This window comes from Sceloporus undulatus, chromosome 5, assembly GCF_019175285.1.
Source record: "Sceloporus undulatus isolate JIND9_A2432 ecotype Alabama chromosome 5, SceUnd_v1.1, whole genome shotgun sequence".
NCBI classification, from domain to species: domain Eukaryota; kingdom Metazoa; phylum Chordata; class Lepidosauria; order Squamata; family Phrynosomatidae; genus Sceloporus; species Sceloporus undulatus.
This window is the reverse complement of record NC_056526.1, coordinates 32,366,448-32,387,933: the sequence shown is the minus strand read 5'-3', so window position 1 is coordinate 32,387,933 and position 21,486 is coordinate 32,366,448. Positions and strand designations below refer to the sequence as shown.

Below are 21,486 nucleotides of genomic sequence, written 5' to 3'. Positions count from 1 at the left end.
AATGTTTTGCTTTAGTCCAGAAAAAGTTGATGTTTTAGGTTTATTGGGCACTATTATGACTTTTAATATATATATTTTTAAAAAAATTACTTCAGCTAAATGTTGTCAATGTCATGCTGATAATGTTTGCCTGTGGCACTTGATGGGGATGTTTTCTATGTTTAATCTTTTCCACCTAGATGTATTATAATGTATTCACTGTGTATTTGAAAAATCTTTGGTATTTCCAGATGTACATATTTTTAAATGACTTTCCTGTGAAGCAGAATATAATGGAGGATCAATGTTGCAAAGATAAACATTCACTATCCATTACTCAAAAGAACTTACTGTTTTAGCTATTTATGAATGTATATCTTAAATGCTAATTTCAAGAAAATGCATTTCTGGAATTTCCATCAGATTATATTAATATTTATGCCCAGCTCTTGTCCATATTTTAGGCATTTTTCCCTTCCCACTTTTATTACCCCTCCCTCTTATTATTTTCTGTTTCTTTCCTTCTTCAATATACTTTTAAATAGCCTTCCTGGAAATAAAAACAACAACATCACAGTAAGGTCTCTATTTCTCAACTGCTGTAATTTGGACTAAAGCTCTCATTAGGACCAGCCAATATAGTCAATTTGCAATCCAAAATGTCTGGAGCATGTTAGTCTGTCATAGGAAAATGAAAATGAATGCCAGTGTGCCTTTTCCATATGTTTACTCTGAAATCCTACCTGATGACTCATTTATTGTATGAGGTTTAAAGCAATGCATACTGGGCAAAAAGAGCCAGTGTGGTGTAATGATCTGAACACTGGACTTGGACTGGGAGACCAGAGTTCAAATCCCTACTCAGCCATGGAAACCCACTGGGTGTCCTTAGGCAAGTCACACTTTCTCAGCATCAGAGGAATGCAAAAGCCAAATCCTCTCTCAACAAATATTGCCAAGAAAACCCTGTGATAGGTTTGCCTTAGGGTTGCCACATGTCGGAAATGACCTCAAGGCACACAACCACCACACCACAACAACAATGGCTAGTAAAAATAGTGCATCACCATCTTGTTTCCAGTATTTGGAAGCCATTTGCTTTTAAGCAGTTTCCGTTGTAAAGTGATCTGAGTACAATCTCTATTCAATCTCATCTCATTTGACGTGTACATATTTGCCAGGAGATAACTGATGTTACAGCTAATAGCAATTCACATCCTGTTAATCAGATGCTAATTAGTCCACCTGCTACCTTTCTTCACTTTCTTCACCTGCTACCTTTCTTCACTTCTACAAATCACAGTATTTACCTGACACTTTTGATCTTCTGAGCTGAGAGAGCTTGGTGCACAACTACCTTCATCAGACTGGTTCCTTTTAGATGTATTGGACTACAACTCCCTTAATCCCTAGCCAGCTATCTCAACACAACTGGAGGGTAAGAAGTTGGAGAAAGTTGGTGTAGAGGTATTGTTTGCTTCTCCATTGCCTTCTCTGAGTGCAATCTCCTTTCATCCAATGACAAACCAGAAGCTGCATGTCATCTTTTTTTAAAAAAACCTCTAATTGTGTCATAAATTATTCTGGAGTGTCTTTGTAGTAATGCATACAGAGGACGCTTTGCTTGCTGCTCTTCACATTTAGAGCCAGCAGATGACAGTAGATCATGCACAAAAAGACAAGGCTGGCCTATGCTAACCAGCAAAAAGGAAACAGAGTTTGGGCATTCAGTTTCAGGAATGTTTTTTGGCATATATGTAGAGTGTGCTTCTTCATTTTGAAAGGTAATGAAAGTAGATTTGGATCAGGGCAGATCTGAAGCAAAAATTCAAAGAAAACACAACCATTTTACAACTAAAATCAGAGTGTTTAATTATTGGTGTAAAATTAATGAAATCGAGCCTGATACGCTCCCTAGACTATGCCTATTAGAACAGCTGCACTCTCATCTGCAATCTTCATGGTCTATACAACTGATAAACATTATAAAGAGCTGTGGTCTCCCCATAGCCTGCACAGCAAAAGATCAAGCAAGAAAGGGTACAAGACAGAGAATCTTGGACATCGTAGCCCAAGAAGATATAGCCACCCTCAGCAGGGTGGGCAATTTAAAATGGTTGAGCCGATACAAATCGTCCTTTCAAATGCCAACTTATCTAAAAATACAGATCCCAAAACATCTCAGAGAGGCATTCACCCAAGCTAGGTTTGACCAACTTGATACCATGGTAAGACATGGGAGATTCCAGGGTATCCCTTATAATGAATGAATTTGTATTTGTGGTGACCACAAAATTGAGGATCTAGCACACATTTTGTTTAGATGTAATCTGTACCAACAGGAAAGGGATCAATCTGTTGATCCCTATATTAAACGAACAATATTCTGGGATGCTCACATCAGAATATCATACTTTATGAGAGGACAAGATTCAAAAATATCTATTGCCACAGCTCGGTTCCTTCATAAAGCATCACTGTCAAGATCTAGAACTGTAAGAGTAATGAAGAGATTCGACACATGATGACGGATGTTTAATGTTATTTCTACCTCCCATTTTAATTCTATTTTACTTCCCATGGTAATTATCTTACGCATTGCTGTTTGATTGTTTTAACATTTTTATACTTAACTGTTTATTTATATATCTTTCAGTACATATTGTATTTTTTTATTTAGATTTGTATAGTCTGTATATAAGCTGTGCATGTTTAGGCTATTCATATGTATCTATATTGTATTGTGGTGTATTGTACTTAGTGTATTATATTAACATTTTATATATATGTGTGTGTGTCATTGGCGTGGTACAGAGCGCCAGGAAGAGGTGGCCAGGAGCCACCTCTCTTTGCCGTATAGCAGCACCACAGCAACCATATTGCTTAGCGCTGTTACGCAAAAATAAAAAGACCGCTAAAAGCATCACCTTTTTGTGCTGCCACAAATAGCTTGTGGCGGCGCAAGCACATCACTGCTGTGCGGCTCCATTTGGATGCTGCGCAACAGTGATGTCATCGCTGTGCGCGCCACCTATTCATCACTGCACAGCGAGAAAGACCTCATCACATGCGAGGGGCGAGGGGTGTGTGGGTGGGGCACCCCTTGCACGTGACCAGGGCATCCTTCGGGGCCATTATATACTGGGCCATTGCTTGTATTACTATGTTTTGAGTATTTTGAAATGGCCCTCGGGCTATTCAATAAACATACTGACTGTTTTACAACTAGTATTGATTCTTCACCTTGCCTTTTTGTTTTTGTTTTCAATATGTCACTAAGTAACTACTTTACAACTAGTATTGATTTACAGCCTTGCCTCCTCACTAAGGAGCCTGTATTTGGAACAATGCAAATGTATTTCATTGTATTTTATATTATCTAAATAAGGTAACAGAGCAAACCCATCCAATGGATGCATGAAATAAATACCCCAAAGGCCTGACATTCACAGAATGCTGTGAAGTCATTTCTATCTTATGTATGATTGTGTATTCCTGTGTGGCAGTGGATTGAACTGGATGGTCCTTGTTGTCTCTTCCAACTCTAAGATTCTATGAAGGGATAGGTGGGAACAGGGGAAGAGTTTCTATGCCATTCCCTACTACATTTTGGATAAACCCCATACTCCAAACATAGGAAGGTCACCTTTTGTTCCACAGTTCCAAGAATCTTCCATGCTGACCTGTGGATTCTGGGAGCTGTAGTCTTGCCATTAGATAGAATGAGATACCTTCTTCAAACAACAAATATGTGATGCCGTAAAAGTGCAGCAAACTATTAGTTATTTATGGGTGTTTAAAGAGTACCTGGTGCTGCTCAAAGCCATTTGCAGGGTCATCTGTCCTGCTCCCCCTTTTACCTCAAGCAGTATCTCAAATACACTTCTCTCATTTCCCTTTAGGAAACGTAGAGGTAGCATTAGTCTTCTCTAGTTTTATTGGCTTTCTTCCTGAATTTCTTGCTTCCTGTTAGGTTTATAGATGTCCAGCACAACATCCCAATGAGTTATGATTGGTCCTTCTTGACTTTTAGAGAGCCCCCTGTTTAGATATTACACTTGAAACTGGGTACTGCAATTTGGACAACAACCAAAACCACTTTGTCACATGCGTCTAGCATGGTGTACTAGTGAGCAATGGTTGCTACATTTTCTTATACTATTGCAGATTTTTAAGCGGGGGAAGGGGAGGGGTTGAAACACTTGTGGAATTTCTGCTTTATGTGCCAAAATAATGTGGTTAGCTTTAGGCACTATGCACCTTGACTAGAGTAGGCACCATTTGCTGCTCTGCCTCAGAAAGAAAAACAAAGTCTTGAGTTGGCCCTGGAAGTACATAGAAGGTGAAAGAGGTGTCTGATGATGAACTTGGTTAAACCTGACACTCTTGAGGTTAGTCCTATGGGCCAAATCACACTATTATGACAGAGATTAAGATTTTTATTTTTAACCCCAAATGGTAAAATACAAGTCTCCAGATTTGATCAGAGCTCTGTTTCCCTCTGGTGTTTTCCTGAAGCCCTTTCACACCACACAATAGTATTGTGTTATGACTCCACTTTAGCTACCATGGCTGAATTCTATGGAACCCAGGGGTTTGCAGATTGGTGAGGTACTACAGTTTTCTTTGGCAGAGAGTTCCAAATGCCCCTCCCTAAATTGCAAACCCAGAATTCTGTAGAAGGGACCATAGCTGGTAAAATGGAATCATAGTACTATAACTATGTATTGTGAAAGGGCATCTGGTCTGGAAGAGCTGTTATCGCCTTCTGTGAGGAGGTAATGTAGCAGTATCCCCTCCCAATAGGGTTAACAGCACCTTGTAATGTGATTTAGATTTTGAAAACAGTAAATGAAGTAGGAGAGTTTAAACAAGCACCACCTAAACAATGCAGATCCACTTGGTGATCTCCCATGCAATTTGTTGTTTGGCCCCTCCAATCTACAACTTAACCTTGTGATGTTTTCTTCTTTGCTTTTGGGATGGAAGTTGATTAACAAATTCCTGGCACCAAATCTGGTCAGTGCCCTTTTCTATTGGGCATGAGCTCTATGCCAGGCCAATATCAGATGCAGCAATTATTTCATTTGGGCATGCCACAATAGCACCTGACCCAAAATAGCAGAGAAGAGTGTGTGCAAAAGAGTCTGTGTATTTGACCAGGGTGACCTAGACTTGAGTTGTGAAGTGACAGGTGTCATTCTGTAAGTCAGCTTATTAAACCCACAGGTCTCCCCGCTTGCGCTTCAGTCAAGGACAGACACAGAAGCTGTTTGTATCTCTTCAGCAAAAAGGCTCACTTTCCTTTGTTTTTTGAGCACTGACATTATGGGGCTCAATGATGAGGAATGGCAGAAGGTCATAGACATCTGGGCGAAAGTGGAACCAGAGCTCTCTGCTCATGGGCAAGAGGTGATCATCAGGTAAGCAGAAGCTGTTGACAGAAATCTGAGAGGCAGCATTCCTGAGAGCTTGGCATAGTCGTGTTTAAAGAATCTGCTAGGCACATTGCTAAGAGTTGAAAAGTATATGGCCTGATCAGTGCAGGAAATAAGACAACATGGCATGTAAACCTGAGAATGTTCATTCTTAATTTGCCTCCATTTGTCAGAGCCTCTTTGTTGGATAAGTTACTGAAGTAAGAGAGTATTTTAAATCCTCTGTAACAAGGCATTTTGACTGATTGCTCTTGTAATTGCCACTACTCAATGAATAATTAAAAATGAATAAAAGAGAGGATTAGAGTTATAGCAATCCTGCCTCTATATAAGAAGATAGTACAAAGTAATATGATCTGCATTATCTCCAGAAACTCAATGATCAGAGGTAATTGGACTAAAGCATATCAAAGTGGGCATAGATATGGATCCAACAAAGACATCTGTATGCTTTTCCTCAAGATGTGGCTTTGTTATTGTTAGCAAATATGTTTAGGGATGTTAGGAATACCAGTGTCATGAGCCAATGCAATATAGTAATAAAAGTGTTGCACTAGGTCTTTACTGAGCTATGGAACACATTGGGTGACCTTAGATGGGACTTGGTCAACATCTCCCAGCCTAATATTTCACAGTATTATTATTGGGATAAAGTTAGTAGCAAGACAGACATACAACCCATCTTGAGCTTACATTGGAGGAAAGGCAATGTATACATCATATTAATAAATACACTAGTGTATTTTTTTATCTTTCTTTATCTAAAGTGACCAAATTTAGGCTTCCAGAAGAGATCTTAATTCTACTGACCAGGATCACCAGTAATAAGGAAGCAATAACTGATATTCTGGAAAAGAAATGGAAAAAATAAATAAAGCCAATTAGGCTGCTTGGGAATAGTAAGGGGAAGGAGGCCAATGGGAGAGACGGGGACACTGAAACCACTGACTGCCAATATCGAAACTGCTCCGGCAGCAATGTTTTGTACTTGGAGACTACACAGTTGCGAGTTCATTGATGGGTTCCCCATCAATGAAAAGGAATGCCTTAACCATGTTTGGGAGACATCAGTTGGAGGCTTAATTGTGTGACATGTATTGCCATGCATTTCAGGCCTTAGTCTTCTTCCTCAGATGCACATGGCTACAGTAGAATTCAAAGACATAGTATCAGAATCTGTATGCAAAGGGATCTTATAATACCTTTGAGACTAACTGAAAGGAAGAAGCTGGTAGCTTCCACAGATCTGAGCCTACTTCCTCATGAATCTGACGAAGTAGACTCAAGTTATGGAAGCTCATGCTACCAGTTTCAGGTGACTACCAGCTTCTTCCTTTCAGTTAGTCTCAAAGGTGCTACAAGATCTCTTTTCTTACTGATATCAACAGTAGAATTGCTAGATTAGAATCACATTTTCTCCCAGCTCAAGCTTTATGGCATTGTTTAGTGCAGACATGCAGCTACAAACTAATATCAAAAGTCTCTGTTCCTCCAGCTCTTCATCCTCCTCCTCCTAATGCTGATGCTGCTAAAAGAAAACCAGCTAGTCAGAAAAAGACTTGAAGACCTTCAAGGGAGTGGGGCCTGATTGGACATAAAAAGACTGTAATAAGGAGTTTCTTTGTCAGAGGCTTTGTTAACTGAAATATGCCTCTACTTTATTTATTTATTTATACACACACATAATACTTAAATATGTTTACATTTAAGTATAATATTTGATATGTTATAGTAAGATTTAATATAACTGTAATATATATAATATATATATGGTGCTTTATTCTTCCTGCTCACCTGCAGATGACTTCATTTTTCTTCCCAGATAATGGAGGAATGACATAACATCAATTACAATAGAGATTCTTGACAGAACACACTGCTATCTTTCTTCCCTTGTGTCCATTTGTTCATAACCTCTGCTTCCTGCTCTTCATCAGCAGCTGATTCATAAGAGGTCCACAATATCTGAATCTGATTCAGATATTATTCCCTGAAATAACAGATAGAGGAAGGTAGTATGTGTAACAAATCTTCCCTTTACCCAGCCTTAAATTTAACTGCCAAAGGTGCTGAGTTCATTTGGCTTCTAGAAGTGAAAGTATGCCGTAATCTTTGTTGGATTGGGCTCTATAGCTTTTATCAATATTTTCTCCAAAATCAGTCTTACTCTGATCATCTCAGTCCATAATACTACTGAAATTGCATTTCAGAGAAGTGCTGCTGCTCTCATATCAGTTTTAAAAAACCTTAAATGCATTTTTTTTACTAGAAATTAGGCATTTCTTTCCTAACAACATTGAGGTACTGGTAAATTGCCATAATGAACTGAGCAGGTTTCCAATGAATTTCTGAAGATGGGCCTCTGCATTTTCTGTTGTTCCAGTGAAAGATTAACAACAACAACAAGAACAATAAATTTTATTTCTTACCTACCTTTGCCCAAGGCTTGAGGCAGGATACATCACAGATGAAAACACATAAAACCATTTTAACATGTTAAAACACATAAACCTAGGACGCATTATAATCATCCAACAAAAAATAAAAAATATACCAATTTAAAATACATAGTTTAAAATTGAGAGGGTAGGCCTGCGAAAAGAAATACTGTTTTAAATTCAAACAGTGTATTTAGCTGTCGAAGCTCTCCCAGCAGGTCATTCCACAATCTAGGGGCAGCTGATGAAAATGCCCTCTGAGTGGCAAGTGCCAGTCAAGTCCTGGCCGGATGAGGTAAATGTTCCCTAGAGGACCTGAGTTGTTCATTCTATCATAATATCAAAACTTGAAAAAGTTGCTTCTTGCATTGCAATTCACCCAACCCTCAGTCAGCATACTGGCAGGAACTGTAGGAGTTGTGTCCTAAAAAAGTAACATTGCCAAACTCTGCATAGTTTCCACATAACTATGGACCCGAACAGACAGGCCAAAATAAAGCTGCTTCGGGTCACTTTGGAGGTATGCTGTTTAGATGACACGCACATCTTAAGAGGCCAGGAGCTGTACTAAAGCTGTGCTCCAGTCCTTAGGGCTGGAGCGTGGCTTTGGCGCAGCTTTCGGCCTCTTAAGATGCATGCATTATTGAAACAGCATACCTCTAAAGTGACCCCAAGTGCTTAGGACTGGAGTGTGGCTTTGGCACAGCTTCCAGCCTCTTAGGACTCATGCATCATTTAAACAGCATACTTCCAAAGTGGCCCAAAGCAGCTTTATTTTGGCCTGCCTGTTCAGGCCCTATCTTATAAATATAAATGACATTGGTAGCATCTTTAAAGGGCAGGCAGTTTATTCAACCGACACACACTTATTTCCTAACTGGGCTCTTGCATTCAACTGGCAGATTGTTTCAGCAACATCCTGAGACCCAAGAGAAGTTCGACAAATTCAAAAACTTGAAGTCACTGGATGACATGAAGAGCTCAGAAGATCTCAAAAAGCATGGAACGACTGTTCTTACTGCCCTGGGCAAAATCCTGAAGCAGAAAGGGCACCATGAAGCAGAAATGGCACCTCTGGCCCAGAGCCATGCCACTAAGCATAAAATTCCAGTCAAGTACCTTGAGGTGAGTGCATGCAGGCATGGCAGTGTTATGTGAAAAGATAACACTCAGGTCCAAAACACACTGCAGAAATAATCCAGTTTGAGACCACTTTAACTGCCATGGCTCAATTCTAGGGAATTCTGGGAACTTTAGTTTTGTGAGACATTTCTCCTTCTCTGTGTGAGAGAGGTGATACCACAATAAACTACATTTCCCATGATTCGCTAGCACTGAGCCAGGACAGTTAAAGCGGTCTCAAACTGGATTATTTGTGTCATGTTTTGGACCCTAGTTGCTCATGAGTGGCCAGGCCACAAGTAAATGATGAATATTTTGTGTTGCAACTTGGGAAAATTACTTTTTGGAATACAGCTCCTAGAATTGCTTTGTCCTGATAGCCAGGAGACATGATGACTGGCATATTTTGGGAAGTATAGGCTAAAATAGTAATTTCCACCGCTCTTTTTTTTTTTACTATAAATTCTTTTCTTTTTCTTTTTGCAGTGTGTGTGTGTATTGCTCCATGTTTAAAATGCATATAGGATAACAGTGACATCACTAGGGTTTGCGTCACCCAGTGCGGTAACTCATGCTGTCACCCCCCCCCTCGACCTCCTCCTATACCAGAATACAGAATCCTTAGGAATGTTTTTGTACTACTGTAAAGTTACTCATAGATTGTAAATCCCATATGACTGACTGTAATGTTAACAACTGTGACATGAACAACTAGCAAAATTAAAATTATAGCTTTAAATTGTAATATCATACATACAGCCTAAATGTGGTTAAAGTGAAAATTTGGTAAAATGTGATGTTTTTAAAGAAAATGTTAAAAGAATAAAAAAAAATTAATTTTTTAAATTAAATTTTAAATTTTAAGAAAACTGGAAGCCTTTCCTTTTTCACCCCACTCATACAATCTCTTGTGCTAAAGCCTTGTTCTGCCAAAAGGCAGGTGTTTGGGAAGCAGTGGTCTCGCCCCCCCTGCTTAGGGTGTTATCTGGTGTGGTCCACACACACACACACACACCCAGTGATGCCACTATAGGGCAGAAATGTAAACGTTTGTATTTCATTATTTAGATAAAGAGGTACTTTTTGGTGGGGGGGGGAGAAGGCTCTGGCATGTGGAGAGTCCTAGTGTGATGCCACACTGCAAAATTAAAGCAGTTTGACACCACATTAACTGTCATGACTCTATGCTACAGGATCCTGGGATCTGAAATTTAGTGAGACATCAGTGTTCTCTGACAGACCAGGCTGAATACCTCAACAGACTAGAAATCCTAGGATTCTGTAGCATAGAGCCATGGCAGGTAAAGTAGTGTCAAACTGCTTTAAATATGCACTGTGACTATATCCCAGGTTTCCTTCCCCCAAAGCCCCTCTCCAAATTGATGAAAAGGGAAAGAGGGGTGTCTCCACTATCTCTGAGCAGTTAGCAGTGATAACAGTAGGGATATGCCTCTGTGCCCAGGGGAATAGCCACTGTTATCTCTGGACAACCAACAACTCCTGCCAAGTTTGACCAGTTCCTATGGTCACTGTATAAAGAGCTAGAGATTCAGGGGTTGAAGTTCAAAACAGCAGGAACTTTCCCAAGCTTTGGGTCCAAAGGCAATTTAGTTCTACTCTGCAGTTGACTGCCAGCAGTTGCTGGTATTCTGAGGCATACAAACTCTAAAGTTTGACATTCTGTTTAGATATCCCAGTTCATAATGGCTGCTAGATACATCCTCTGCAAATTTATCAAGCCAAACTTTTAAACTATCAGAGCCAGAGCAAGATATTTTGGTCTATGAGGCAATGGCTCAAAGAGCACACTCCTTCATTTCATGCATAGAAGCTGCTGGGTTGGCAGCTAAATCTTCCACTACAGCAGATGGCAGCAGACTAGGGGGTGTAGGATTGGCTGTGTGGCACATCCAACTTCATCCTTTAAGAGAAAGGGAAGGCCAGGGGACTTAGGAGAAATATTGTTGAGATCCTCCATTCAGCATCTGCCAACTGAGGTGATCCCCTCATTCTGCCTAATGGGAGGGCCAGTCCTGAAGGCCATCCAAGCCACTAGCCATCATTACAGCTTTGGGCACTGTATTCCCCAAATGAATCCATATGTGTTGTGTGAAGACATACTTTCTTGTGTCTGTCCTGAATCTACTGAAGATCTTGGAAGTAATGAGTTTCAAATAACACAGACACCTGCAACAAGTTACTGTGGTTAGGGTGGGGAGGAGATGATGGTGCCATGATTTTATTTTGGGCCCCAGATTATTTTAATTGGACTAATGTTCCCCTACCCTGCTTCAGTAATGGCGTTGAAAATCAGTGGTGGCTGGCAGCTCCTACATCAGTGGAACAGTGAATCTACATAGGATTTTAGTTCATACTTTAAAAGAACTGTCCATGGTGATGGACCTATTTTGAATATGAGGTACAACAGCTTGGATAGACTTTTTAAAGTTTAGAGTAAGGCTGCATGTGAAATCATGCAGTTTGACACTGCTTTAACTGCCATGGGTCAATGCTATGGAATTCTGGGTTTGTAGTTTTGTGAGAGATATTTAGCCTTCTTTGTCAGGGAGCTCTAGTGCCACAACAAACAACAAATCCCAGGATGTCACAGAATGGAGTCATGGCAGTTAAAGCAGTATCAAACTACAAGATTTCTGCAGTGCAGATGCAACCTAGCAAAGCAAAGCAGTGAGTTCTTTTTTTAAAGCACTGTAATGATTTTCCAACATAAGGCATAATCACAAGTTACAGGAACAAATTACTTTAGAAAGTAGTTTTCTAAGGAACTCCAAGATACACTGCTAATAGAGAAGTAGAATTAGGTAGCCTCTGGAATGTCATCCTTAATTTTTTTTTTTTTTCATTTCTAAATGAAGAAGTTCTCTGTTGCATAAAAGAGAAGGCAGAATCTCAATGATTCTTTTGATTTCTTTTTCCTTTCTGCAAATGCTTACTTCTCTCTCCCTGAAATAAACTGGTTCTAAACATTCTTGACTTTAACCAGAAAGTCACAAAATCCTTTGCTTTAAAGCTGTGTGTATATGTATGCATATGTCTCTCTCTGTATGTGCTTGTGTGTGAATTGAAACTGACCAAAGCAGTGTTGTAATTATATAATCTGGGAAAATATAGCAAATATGATATTAGGGCATTGCTAGGAAGAATAGCTGCGAAACAGTGGAGGGTGGAGCTGGCAACCATAAGGCCTAAGTCTGCGTCTCCTGAGCTGATTTGCAGCCCACAGAAGGACCTTTCCTTTCTCTCATGTTAAAATAAAATAAAATATCAACTTCCAGTCCACTTGGCTTTTGCACATGGAATAAGAAAGGGAGCCATCTGGTTCTTTGCCTCAGACCACAATGCTTTGGGCCATCCCTGCCTGCCCAGAAGGGACAGTCTCTTAGCTCAGCAGCCATGGCAGGCTGACACTTGGGAGATTATCAGATGGGGGGAAGTCAGGGAAGAAAAAGGCATACTCCTGGCAAAGTTGTGTGATCACGCTGAAGATATTATTATTATTTTATATCCGCCTTTCTCCCAATATAGGGACTTTTTCAGATGATGTTGCACTTATCTAGGACTTAACCCATGAAGATCCAGGAATGCTCCAGCAACAAACCATTCCTGGGACTTCTCCCTGAATGGTTTTGTTGCTGGAGCACTCCTAGATCTTCATGGGTTAAGTCCTGGATAAGTGTGATGTGTCTGAAAATCTTCAGCACAATTGTGTGACTTTACTGGGAGTATGACTTTTACTCCTAACCTCCCCCCCCTCCCCGCCTTTTGCTTGATAATCTCTTTGGATTACTAAAATCACCTTCCTTGCTTTGACAGTTGACATGTATTCTTGTTCAACATTTCTGTCTTTATATATGTTTTCTTCCTCTTTCTCTGTCTCCTCAACCCCCAACCCCAATTCCTATCATACAGTTCATTTCTGAAGTAATTGTTGGTGTCCTTGCTGAGAAACATTCTGCAGATTTTGGGGCTGAGTCCCAAGCAGCAATGAGGAAGGCACTGGAACTGTTCCGGAATGACATGGCCAGCAAATACAAGGAGTTTGGGTTCCAGGGCTAGTGAGTCAGAAGCCACCTTCTCCTTAGAAGGGGATAATGGAAGCATGTTGTAGGAGAATATTTTCATTTCATCACAGAAAAAATGTAGCACTGGTTTGAAACATTTGCACTGAATGGAGCTCAAGTGACACATGATAGTGGTAGGCATGGTGGCTGCTGCATCTATGTTTGTTGGGTGATGAATCCACTCTGGGTTTTGGTCTAAATTTTAAAGGAGCTATCTTAGCCCCAAACTAGTTTTACCCTCTTAAATGGCTTCTTTAAAGATGAAAATAAAACACAAACACCAACAAATATAGGAATATCCTGAATTTGGTAACTGTAACACAGTTAGTTAGCAATCAGGTAGTCTTCTATTGGAGCAACAGTTACTTTCATAGCAAATTGTCATGACCTTATTGAAAGATTTAGCATGCAACAATGTATTATAACCAATTATAAGATATTTAACAGTATGAACACAATGTTTATCCCTTACAGATCCCTTACAGGTATACATTGTGTTTATACTGTTCAAGATCTTATAATTGGTTATAATTACATTGTTGCACCTATACTTTTCAATAAGGTCATGACAATTTACTATGAAAGTAACTGTTGTTGAATAGAGAATAAAATCCAGAGTCACCAGCCCATTCACATGGGAGCCACTATCTAAAGAAACAGCATAGGACTGTCCCTTTAAATAATCTTCCATTCATATACAAAGCTTTAGGGTAAAAGTACCATTTTAATGGTGTTAGGAGCATGCTAGTGGGAGGCGCTGAACACTGTTTTGCCTGTCAATCTTATGTCAATGGTTAGCTCTTTAAAGTTCTTCTCCACCATCCAGGCTCCATAGTACAGTTGGCCATCCACATTTGGGGCTTTGACTTTTGCAGACTTGATTAATAAATTCTCTCTAGAAATCTCTAGGTGCTCCAGTGCAACTCTGCCAAAAGGTAACCATAGAGTTACACTGGAGGACCTAGAGATTCTGTAGGTATTTGTAGGTCCTTCAGCGTAATTTTATGGTCAATTTCTGCCAGATAGAGTTGCACTGAAGGATCTAAACAGTGGTTGTCAAGTGTCCTAATGCCACAACCCTTTAATACTGTTCCTCATATTGTGGTGACCCCCAACCATAAAATTATTTTTGTTGCTACTTCATAACTGTAATTAAAATATGTGTTTTCTGATGGTTTTAGGTGACCCCTGTGAGGGGGTCGTTTGACCCCTAAAGGGGTCGCGACCCACAGGTTGAGAAGTGCTGATGTACAGAGTCCTAGAGAGGTGTTCTCTCAGGTAAAAAAAGTTTATTTGCATTTTCCCTACTTTCATGAGGGTCTTTCACCCTCAAATCCAGTGAATATGGAGGGTCCACTGCACACAGGGCTCTGTCTGGGAGAAATGTAGGAGGTGGTCAATAAAGAGGCATGTGAGTCAAAAACCCTGCCTGTATCCCCATCCAGCTTTCCACATCCTGGCACTTTAAAAATATTTTGGAATCCCATTCCCATCATCCCCAAACATCAGCTGGTTTTTTTGTGGGGTTTTCAGGCTATGTGGATGTGTTCTGGAAGAGTTTATTCCTGGTGTTTTTCCAGCATCTGTGGCTAGCATCTTCTGAACATGCCAGCTACAGATGCTGGCAAAACATCAGGAATAAACTCTTCCAGAACACATCCACATAGTCTGAAAACCCCACATAAAACTATGGATTCCAGCCATGAAAGCCTTTGACTTCACATCACTAGGTTGCTTAGAGCTAATGGGAGTTGGGAGTCCAAAACATCTGGAGGGTACCAGGACTGGAGAAAGTGGCTGGATCCAGATTTATATGTAAATACATCCAGAAGATTGTACTCCATGATCGTGACATATAACTTGGTTCTTCATCCTCTGAGGTTCAGCATAAATCATAACTTTTGGTTTAGGAGAATAAAGGTTAACTATAATAGAGATGGCTGCATTTACTCATTGAACATAATGTACAGCATTATCCTAAATACCACAGCTAACAGCTTGGTGTCATAATATATTGAAAGATTACATGGAGATTAGCAATAGCTGGGATAAAACACTAGAAGAGAGCATTGTAAGATAGTGAAGGGTAGAAATGCTTGGTTCCACTTTACATATGCTGTACTCCTAGCTACTGTAATAACAAGACACATAAGTTTTTCTCCTACCTCTATATGGTAGTTGTCAATCATTGTGTTAACTTTCCCTCACTTCCTCAAGTAAGCAAGATTCCTTTTTTCCCCTGACAGCACACTTAGGTAAAGGATGTGAGAGAGCTGCTGAAGCTATGGATGGCATTATTAGATCCATATTTGGCAATGCCTATGGAGTAGAATTCCTAATTAGAATTAATTACATTGCTAAAATGACCAGTAACAAGTATAAACTAATTGGTCAAGAAATGGCAAAGTGGCTGGAGAAATAATTGGGTGACTCAATATTTGGGTGTCCATCTGCAGGTCCCTTTAGAAGTACTTATATTTGGAAAAAACAGATTCTTTTTCAATGATCTGATATGGACAATTGTGGATATTAAAGTCAACAGACTTGTATGTTTCTTGTATTCAAAGAAGGATGTGAAATGATCCACATAATATGTACCTGGAAGAGCCTGATTCAGCAGATGCTGTCAAAATTCTCACTAGCCTTAGCAGTCATATGTGATCTGATGTCATCACATCATATGATGTCATAGTGCTTAGCAAAGGTGGCCAGACCATGGGTACTGAAGCAATAGTTCTGTTCCCTGCCTACTCTGTACCACAACCCAGAATAGTGGTTAAATATTTGAGGACTGGGAAAGTGATCCTCTCTGATTCAGCTTATTTGAAATCAAGCTTTATTTAGGATCAATAACTAAAGGTGTCACATGACTTAAAGATACCTTGGCTGGTTAATAGATTAAACTGCATAAACCAAATGAGACAGCAATTCCAAGGATTCCAAGTATTCTTTGTATACTTGGCCATTCTGGTTGGGAGGTTTTGTGGGCTGCGTATGCCATAGCAGGATGCCCTCTTAGAACTAGTATTTTCACTGTGTAAGAGACAAGATACCATGCTTTTGAAGTTAAGGACAGATAATCTTGTTATTTGGCAGTCAGCTGTGATAAAAATAGCACTTAAAATATTTTAAAGAACTGGGCTAATTAATTGCATCTTTAACTGCTCAGAAGATTTGCAATCAATTAACAAAGTTGAACAACTAATCAAAATGTGAAGCCTCAACTTGTTGCCACATTTTTGACAACAATAGTACATCCATTCTGAAGCTAAAGAGGAACTCATATATAGCAGTCTTAGAAATATTCAGGCAGAAGCCCCATTGAGTTCAGTGGCCTTTCTCCCAAATAAATTACATTAGGCTGCAGTTCTATCACCATTTCCCTCCAGATGAACTCATGTCCTGAACAGACATGTATACGACTGCACTGTTAATCTCCAAGGTCTTCCCTGCTGACCCTGCTAATGAACTCAGTTTAGAAGTGTCCTTTTTCTTAATCTCTAAGAGTTGCTTCATGCATGAATATATATATAAAAAAATCTTTATATATTGCATTCAGTGGTGAGCTATGTTGGTTATGACTTTAATAAACCTGTTTCCTCAATGTCTATTGCTTCTTATTTAGAAATGAATCTGATGGGAATCAAGGAAAATTAAGAATGATGTTCCAGGCCACTGAGGCCAGCCGAATTGTAAATGTTCTTCCTGCCAAGCATCCACCAGAGTTAGTTCAATATTACTGCATTTTACATTTGAAGGGGGAAAAATTAAAATAGCATAGGAGCCCTTTCCATCCACTTTTTCTTTAATAGGCACCATGGGAAGGAAGATGGCACTCTTTTCAGAATCTATTGGCCAAAGCAATAGCTACCTTTTGTTTCATTATAAGTCCAGCTCTGTTTGGAGTGTGGCCTGTTTTAAATGAATGCAGTTCACCTGTCAAAAAAGAAATGGGTGAGACCAGTCATGCTAAAGGCAACAGCTCCTCTCTGATTTTAGAAGCTAAGCAAGGTCAGCCTTGATAAGTACTTGGATGGGCCAATGTATATCAGGTACTGTAGGCTATTTTTCAGAGGAAGGAATTGGCAAAATCATCTCCGACTATTCCTTCCCTAAGAAAACCCTATGAAATTCATGGGGTTGTCCCAAGTTGACATGTGACTTGAAGGCGTGCGCACACACACACTTGAGAGAGAAGCCATAGCTGCACATGTAACATCCATCTTAGAGGATTCCGAGGTGACAACAAAGCAATGCAGAGTTTGACCATTGTATGGCATCACAATATCCCTCATGGTCATCATGACAATATTTTAGTGACAGCAAAACACATGGAGTAGCTCTACAAGCTTTCAGTCAACAGCTTAAAGAAAATAGGACCAAACTGCTGAAGACAATTCTGTTCAACAGAATACTAATGTATAAATGAGCTGCTTGGACTACTGAATTAAGTTGGAGCAGTACAAGTGAGCAACTTGTGCTCATTCAGAGGTCACTGAACTGCAAATCCCGTCATGCCTCAGCATTGGCAATACCATCTAGAGTTGATGCTGGTTACCAGTCAACAGCTGGAGAGCAACAACATGTAGTTGTCGCCTTGACTATTTTCTATTGCTGTCTTCTGAGTCATTGTTTAAAGGTTTATGTTTGTTTTTTTTTGCTTATTTATTTATTTGGCCTCCATGCTGTATTGCTTGTTTTTCCTGAGTTTCACAGCAGTTGTCAGAGGAAGGGTGCTTTCAGTAAAGACATACCACTTACTATCTGCCCAGCATCATGCTTTTCCCAGCAGGAGAGAACAGCTGCTGCTTGTGGATGCAGGACTCAGCTTGTAGGCAACCTAAATTCCACATCTACAGCAGTTGTTCTTGTCAGTCTGAACAAGACAACCACCATGTATGCACAACTATATTAAGAGAACTGAACATTATGGCAGACAGGAATGCACAATGTGAAGGTCAGCTGATACTTATTCAGCTCTTTCCCCCCATTCCTTACCCAAATAGACTCAGGGATGCATTAATCTCCAGTGTAAATACTCCATGTATTAGGGTCACAGTTACTATTCGGATGCTCACCAGTGTCTAGGTCTCAAAAGATAGAACACAATTGCAGTTTATCCACAATAGGACAAGACACATTCCAAAACCATCTTTGCCTCCTGGCAGCTGACAACCTTACCTCCTCCATTTTCCCCAGCTGTTCCCATTTAGCATTCCTAACGTTATGGAAAGAAATGTATGCATCAAGACCAAATGAAGAAATACTGAAAACTTAAATAATTTCAAGTTTATGAAGCTCCATTCTATTACTGGTTTATTTTACAAACTTGTTTTTATTTTGTATTTAGAGACCTCTCTTAATCTAAGGCCATAAACTATAGCTAACTCAGTTTACGTGTAAATCTGGCACATGTGTAAATGAAAAGGAATACAGCAAGCTGCTACACTACTTAGTGTCATGTTTGTGCACATGTGCCTTTTGGGATAGAGAGCAAGGGGTTATTCTCTTGGCCTTGTGCTCCATATCCAAACCTCTCCTCCTAACGGTTATTAAACCCAAGCAGGTGCTTCTTCTTCTTATCAATAGGAAGTAGAGGGAGGCAATTCACATTACAAAGATAATGTAGGGTTCTCATATCCCAGTCCCTAAAATTCAGGCATCTTATTTGCATCTTATGCAAATTATTATAATTAGGCATATGATTAATTTGTATTCGGATTGTGCAAATTCAACACATTAATCATTGCACTTTTTCTAACATTATGTTTACTCTCTGGAGGCTGTTTGGAACTGATGCTCAACAGTGCTGCCTACTCCTAGGCTGAAGCTGCTGACACAATCACCCCACAACACAAGACCATCTCTGCTAGCCACCTTTCCTGTCTTGCCTCCTAGGCCTGTTGGGGGAAAAGGGGAGGTTGTCCCAAGTTGACATGTGACTTGAAGGCACACACACATGAGAGAGAAGCCATAGCCAAGGATTTTCTAGGTTTTCCAGGACACATGGCAGCCCTAAGATAATGGATGTGAACTCTAGCTCTGTCTGTGAGCATACCCTTATTTCTTCTTTCTCAGATGAGTCCAGTTGCTACTTCATACCCTCCAAATGTCCCAGTTCTTCAAGAACAGTCCCAATTAATCCTCTGTCATCCCAATTTTTCATCTAATTTTAAAATGTCCCAGTTTCTCTCTCCTCCCACTTTCTCACTTTGCCCTTGGCTTACTTCAAATGCTTCTCCTGATAGGAAAATTCAGTTTAAAGTGGGTGACTCCCATTTCAGAACCTGAAAGATTGATCAGAAATGACTCTTGAGATGAAAACAACTGAGAAAGTATTGTTAGAAAAATAGTCCCAATAACAGGGTCTGAATCCAGACCCTTTGGTTAGGCTGAACACTCGAGTCATTTTATACATGAACAGAAGCAACTGGGCGAGGGAGGATATTTTTATTGGGATCATAGAGTGGGAGGACAACTTAAATACCACAGCCCATGTGGTACAGTCCTGATCCCAGTTCCTTCCTGCAAATTGGCAGGAATATATATTTATGTTTGGTCCTGAAGAGATTACAGTTACTTTGCCCCTGCAGCATTTTGAGAGGGCATGTCACACATCTTCATCTGGAATATGACATTAAGGAGAAATAGGACAGGCATAGCAAACTTACCCGTATGGTTGTGGAATGCTCTGCTATTGGTGCCTTTAAGATATTCAAAGCTCTGCTGAACATGTATGTTACACTCGTAGGATGGAGTAATAATTTTGGCTGTTGGGGGAAAAAATCTCTGACAGCCTCTTCATCAAGATCTTTTCCCCTAAGCTGGTTCTGTGAAGCTGCAAATGATCTCAGATCATGGCTTCATTCCACTTGGAGATCGCTTCAACACACTGCAATAGTTCTAACACAGAGTCATGGAGGGGCATAGAGCCAGATCTGAGATTACAGCAAGGTCACAGAGATAGCAGTGGAAATGATAACGTTCTCTTCTTTTCCTCAATTGGCTTTTTGATACGACAGACACACAAACAATTGGAGTACAAAGGCCACTAAGTCAGATAAGCAACCCAGCATACCCTGGCCAAGAGCAGGAGAACTTGGTTTCACATTTAGGAATTAGAGACATACATACATTTGCAAAGTTTTAAGTGAATCTCAACTCTCAAAATGTCAAGCGGAAATAGAAACCACCTTCATGATGCTTGAGCAAGACTGAAAGGCCACTTCTCACATTACTCCCTCCCACCAGAGTTGAAGGAAACTCACTCAGCCGCCTGTCATTTACTAGTTCAAACAAGGGGAAGCAAAGTTTATTTCATGAGAAGTAAATGAAGATGAGCTAAATAGAAATATGGATGAAATAAGATGTTGATTCCAAAAATAAATGTTTGGAAAAGCTACTTTTTTGGACTATAGGTTTCATACACCCCTTGCTAGCATGTGTACAAGCACAGGAGTCTAGGAGTTATAGTCCAAAAAAGTACTTGTTCCAAGCTCTGAATTTCTCCACCTTCCATCACTTACTTGATAGCAGACTTCATTGTCTTTCTGCTGGTCTACTTAATGCTGTCTTTGTTCCTGAGAGCAATTGGTTGCAACATTTGAGCTTCACTCCTGCCACCTTGAAACTTCTTTCTTCCTAAGTGATCCGTGGAAAGAACATTTTAAAATGGCACAAATTGTTGAGCCATCTTCCTGGACATTGGTGCTCATTACCTATAAATATCAATCCAAATGCAATTTTTGTGTGTGTCCACTTTAAGTAGTAAGGAATCCCAGACACAGTACTTTGGGTAAGAGTGCCCAAAAGACCTACAGCATTCTTGTAATATTGCAGAATACAGAATTGGAGCACAAGTGGAGGCTAACAGTGTGTAGCCCTCTGAAGCAGACGGTTTGCTACCATACCTCAAAATGCCAAAGAAAGTGCCTTCACCCCAAGATTCAAGATTCCTTCAGCTTTTTCTGTCTCTCTCCACTACTATCAATTAGCAAATAATAATTTCCTCACAAATCATCTTCTCTCATTAGCTGAAGGAGGAAAATAACTCCCAAGTTCTGATGGCTATCTTATTTAAACATATCTAAGAGATATCCAACTATCTGACCATCTCCCAACTATTGTCTCTCACAGGAAAAGCTGCAACTAATCATCCTGGATTATTAGCAAACATTTTTCTTAACAAAGGAAGGTCACCCAGTTGTAACACCCTCATTGTAACTGATTAACCCACTTGGAAGAATCTAAAGGTAGACCATCACCTTTAGATAACAGAAGGTGACAGGGAGTGCCAATACTGGCCCAGTACCTTTAGCTGCCTGAAGCAGAGGCATGAGAGCACACATACACTCATTCCATACACAGAAGCGAGCTGGATTGGAACTTGAATATTATTTGTGCCACCACCACCTCCTCCTCCTAATT

The 21,486-nt window shown here is 40.0% G+C and overlaps 2 protein-coding genes across 2 annotated transcripts in view; one reads left to right on the top strand and one right to left on the bottom strand.

Annotated features, from left to right (window-relative positions):
* LOC121931202 (apolipoprotein L3-like) overlaps positions 1–19,884 on the bottom strand; it is a 29,990-nt gene extending 10,106 nt beyond the window's left edge. Inside the window, exons 1-2 of the mRNA XM_042468660.1 lie at positions 19,731–19,884; positions 7,212–7,407 (exon numbers count right to left, since the gene is read on the bottom strand). The gene's annotated coding sequence lies outside the window, so the exon portion shown is untranslated. The remainder of the gene's footprint in view (positions 1–7,211; positions 7,408–19,730) is intronic.
* MB (myoglobin) lies at positions 5,178–14,640 on the top strand. Its single transcript, XM_042468663.1, has 3 exons — positions 5,178–5,402; positions 8,758–8,980; positions 12,908–14,640. Exons 1-3 carry the CDS (start codon positions 5,308–5,310, stop codon positions 13,052–13,054), a joined length of 465 nt encoding a protein of 154 aa, XP_042324597.1. The 5' UTR covers positions 5,178–5,307; the 3' UTR covers positions 13,055–14,640.
* Positions 19,885–21,486: the final 1,602 nt, after the last annotated feature.

Coding starts and splice junctions, on each gene's coding strand:
- MB (XM_042468663.1), top strand. CDS start 5,308: ATGGGGCTCAATGATGAGGAATGGCAGAAGGTCATAGACATCTGGGCG. Junction 5,403..8,757: donor GGGCAAGAGGTGATCATCAG/GTAAGCAGAAGC, acceptor TTCAACTGGCAG/ATTGTTTCAGCAACATCCTG. Junction 8,981..12,907: donor TTCCAGTCAAGTACCTTGAG/GTGAGTGCATGC, acceptor CCTATCATACAG/TTCATTTCTGAAGTAATTGT.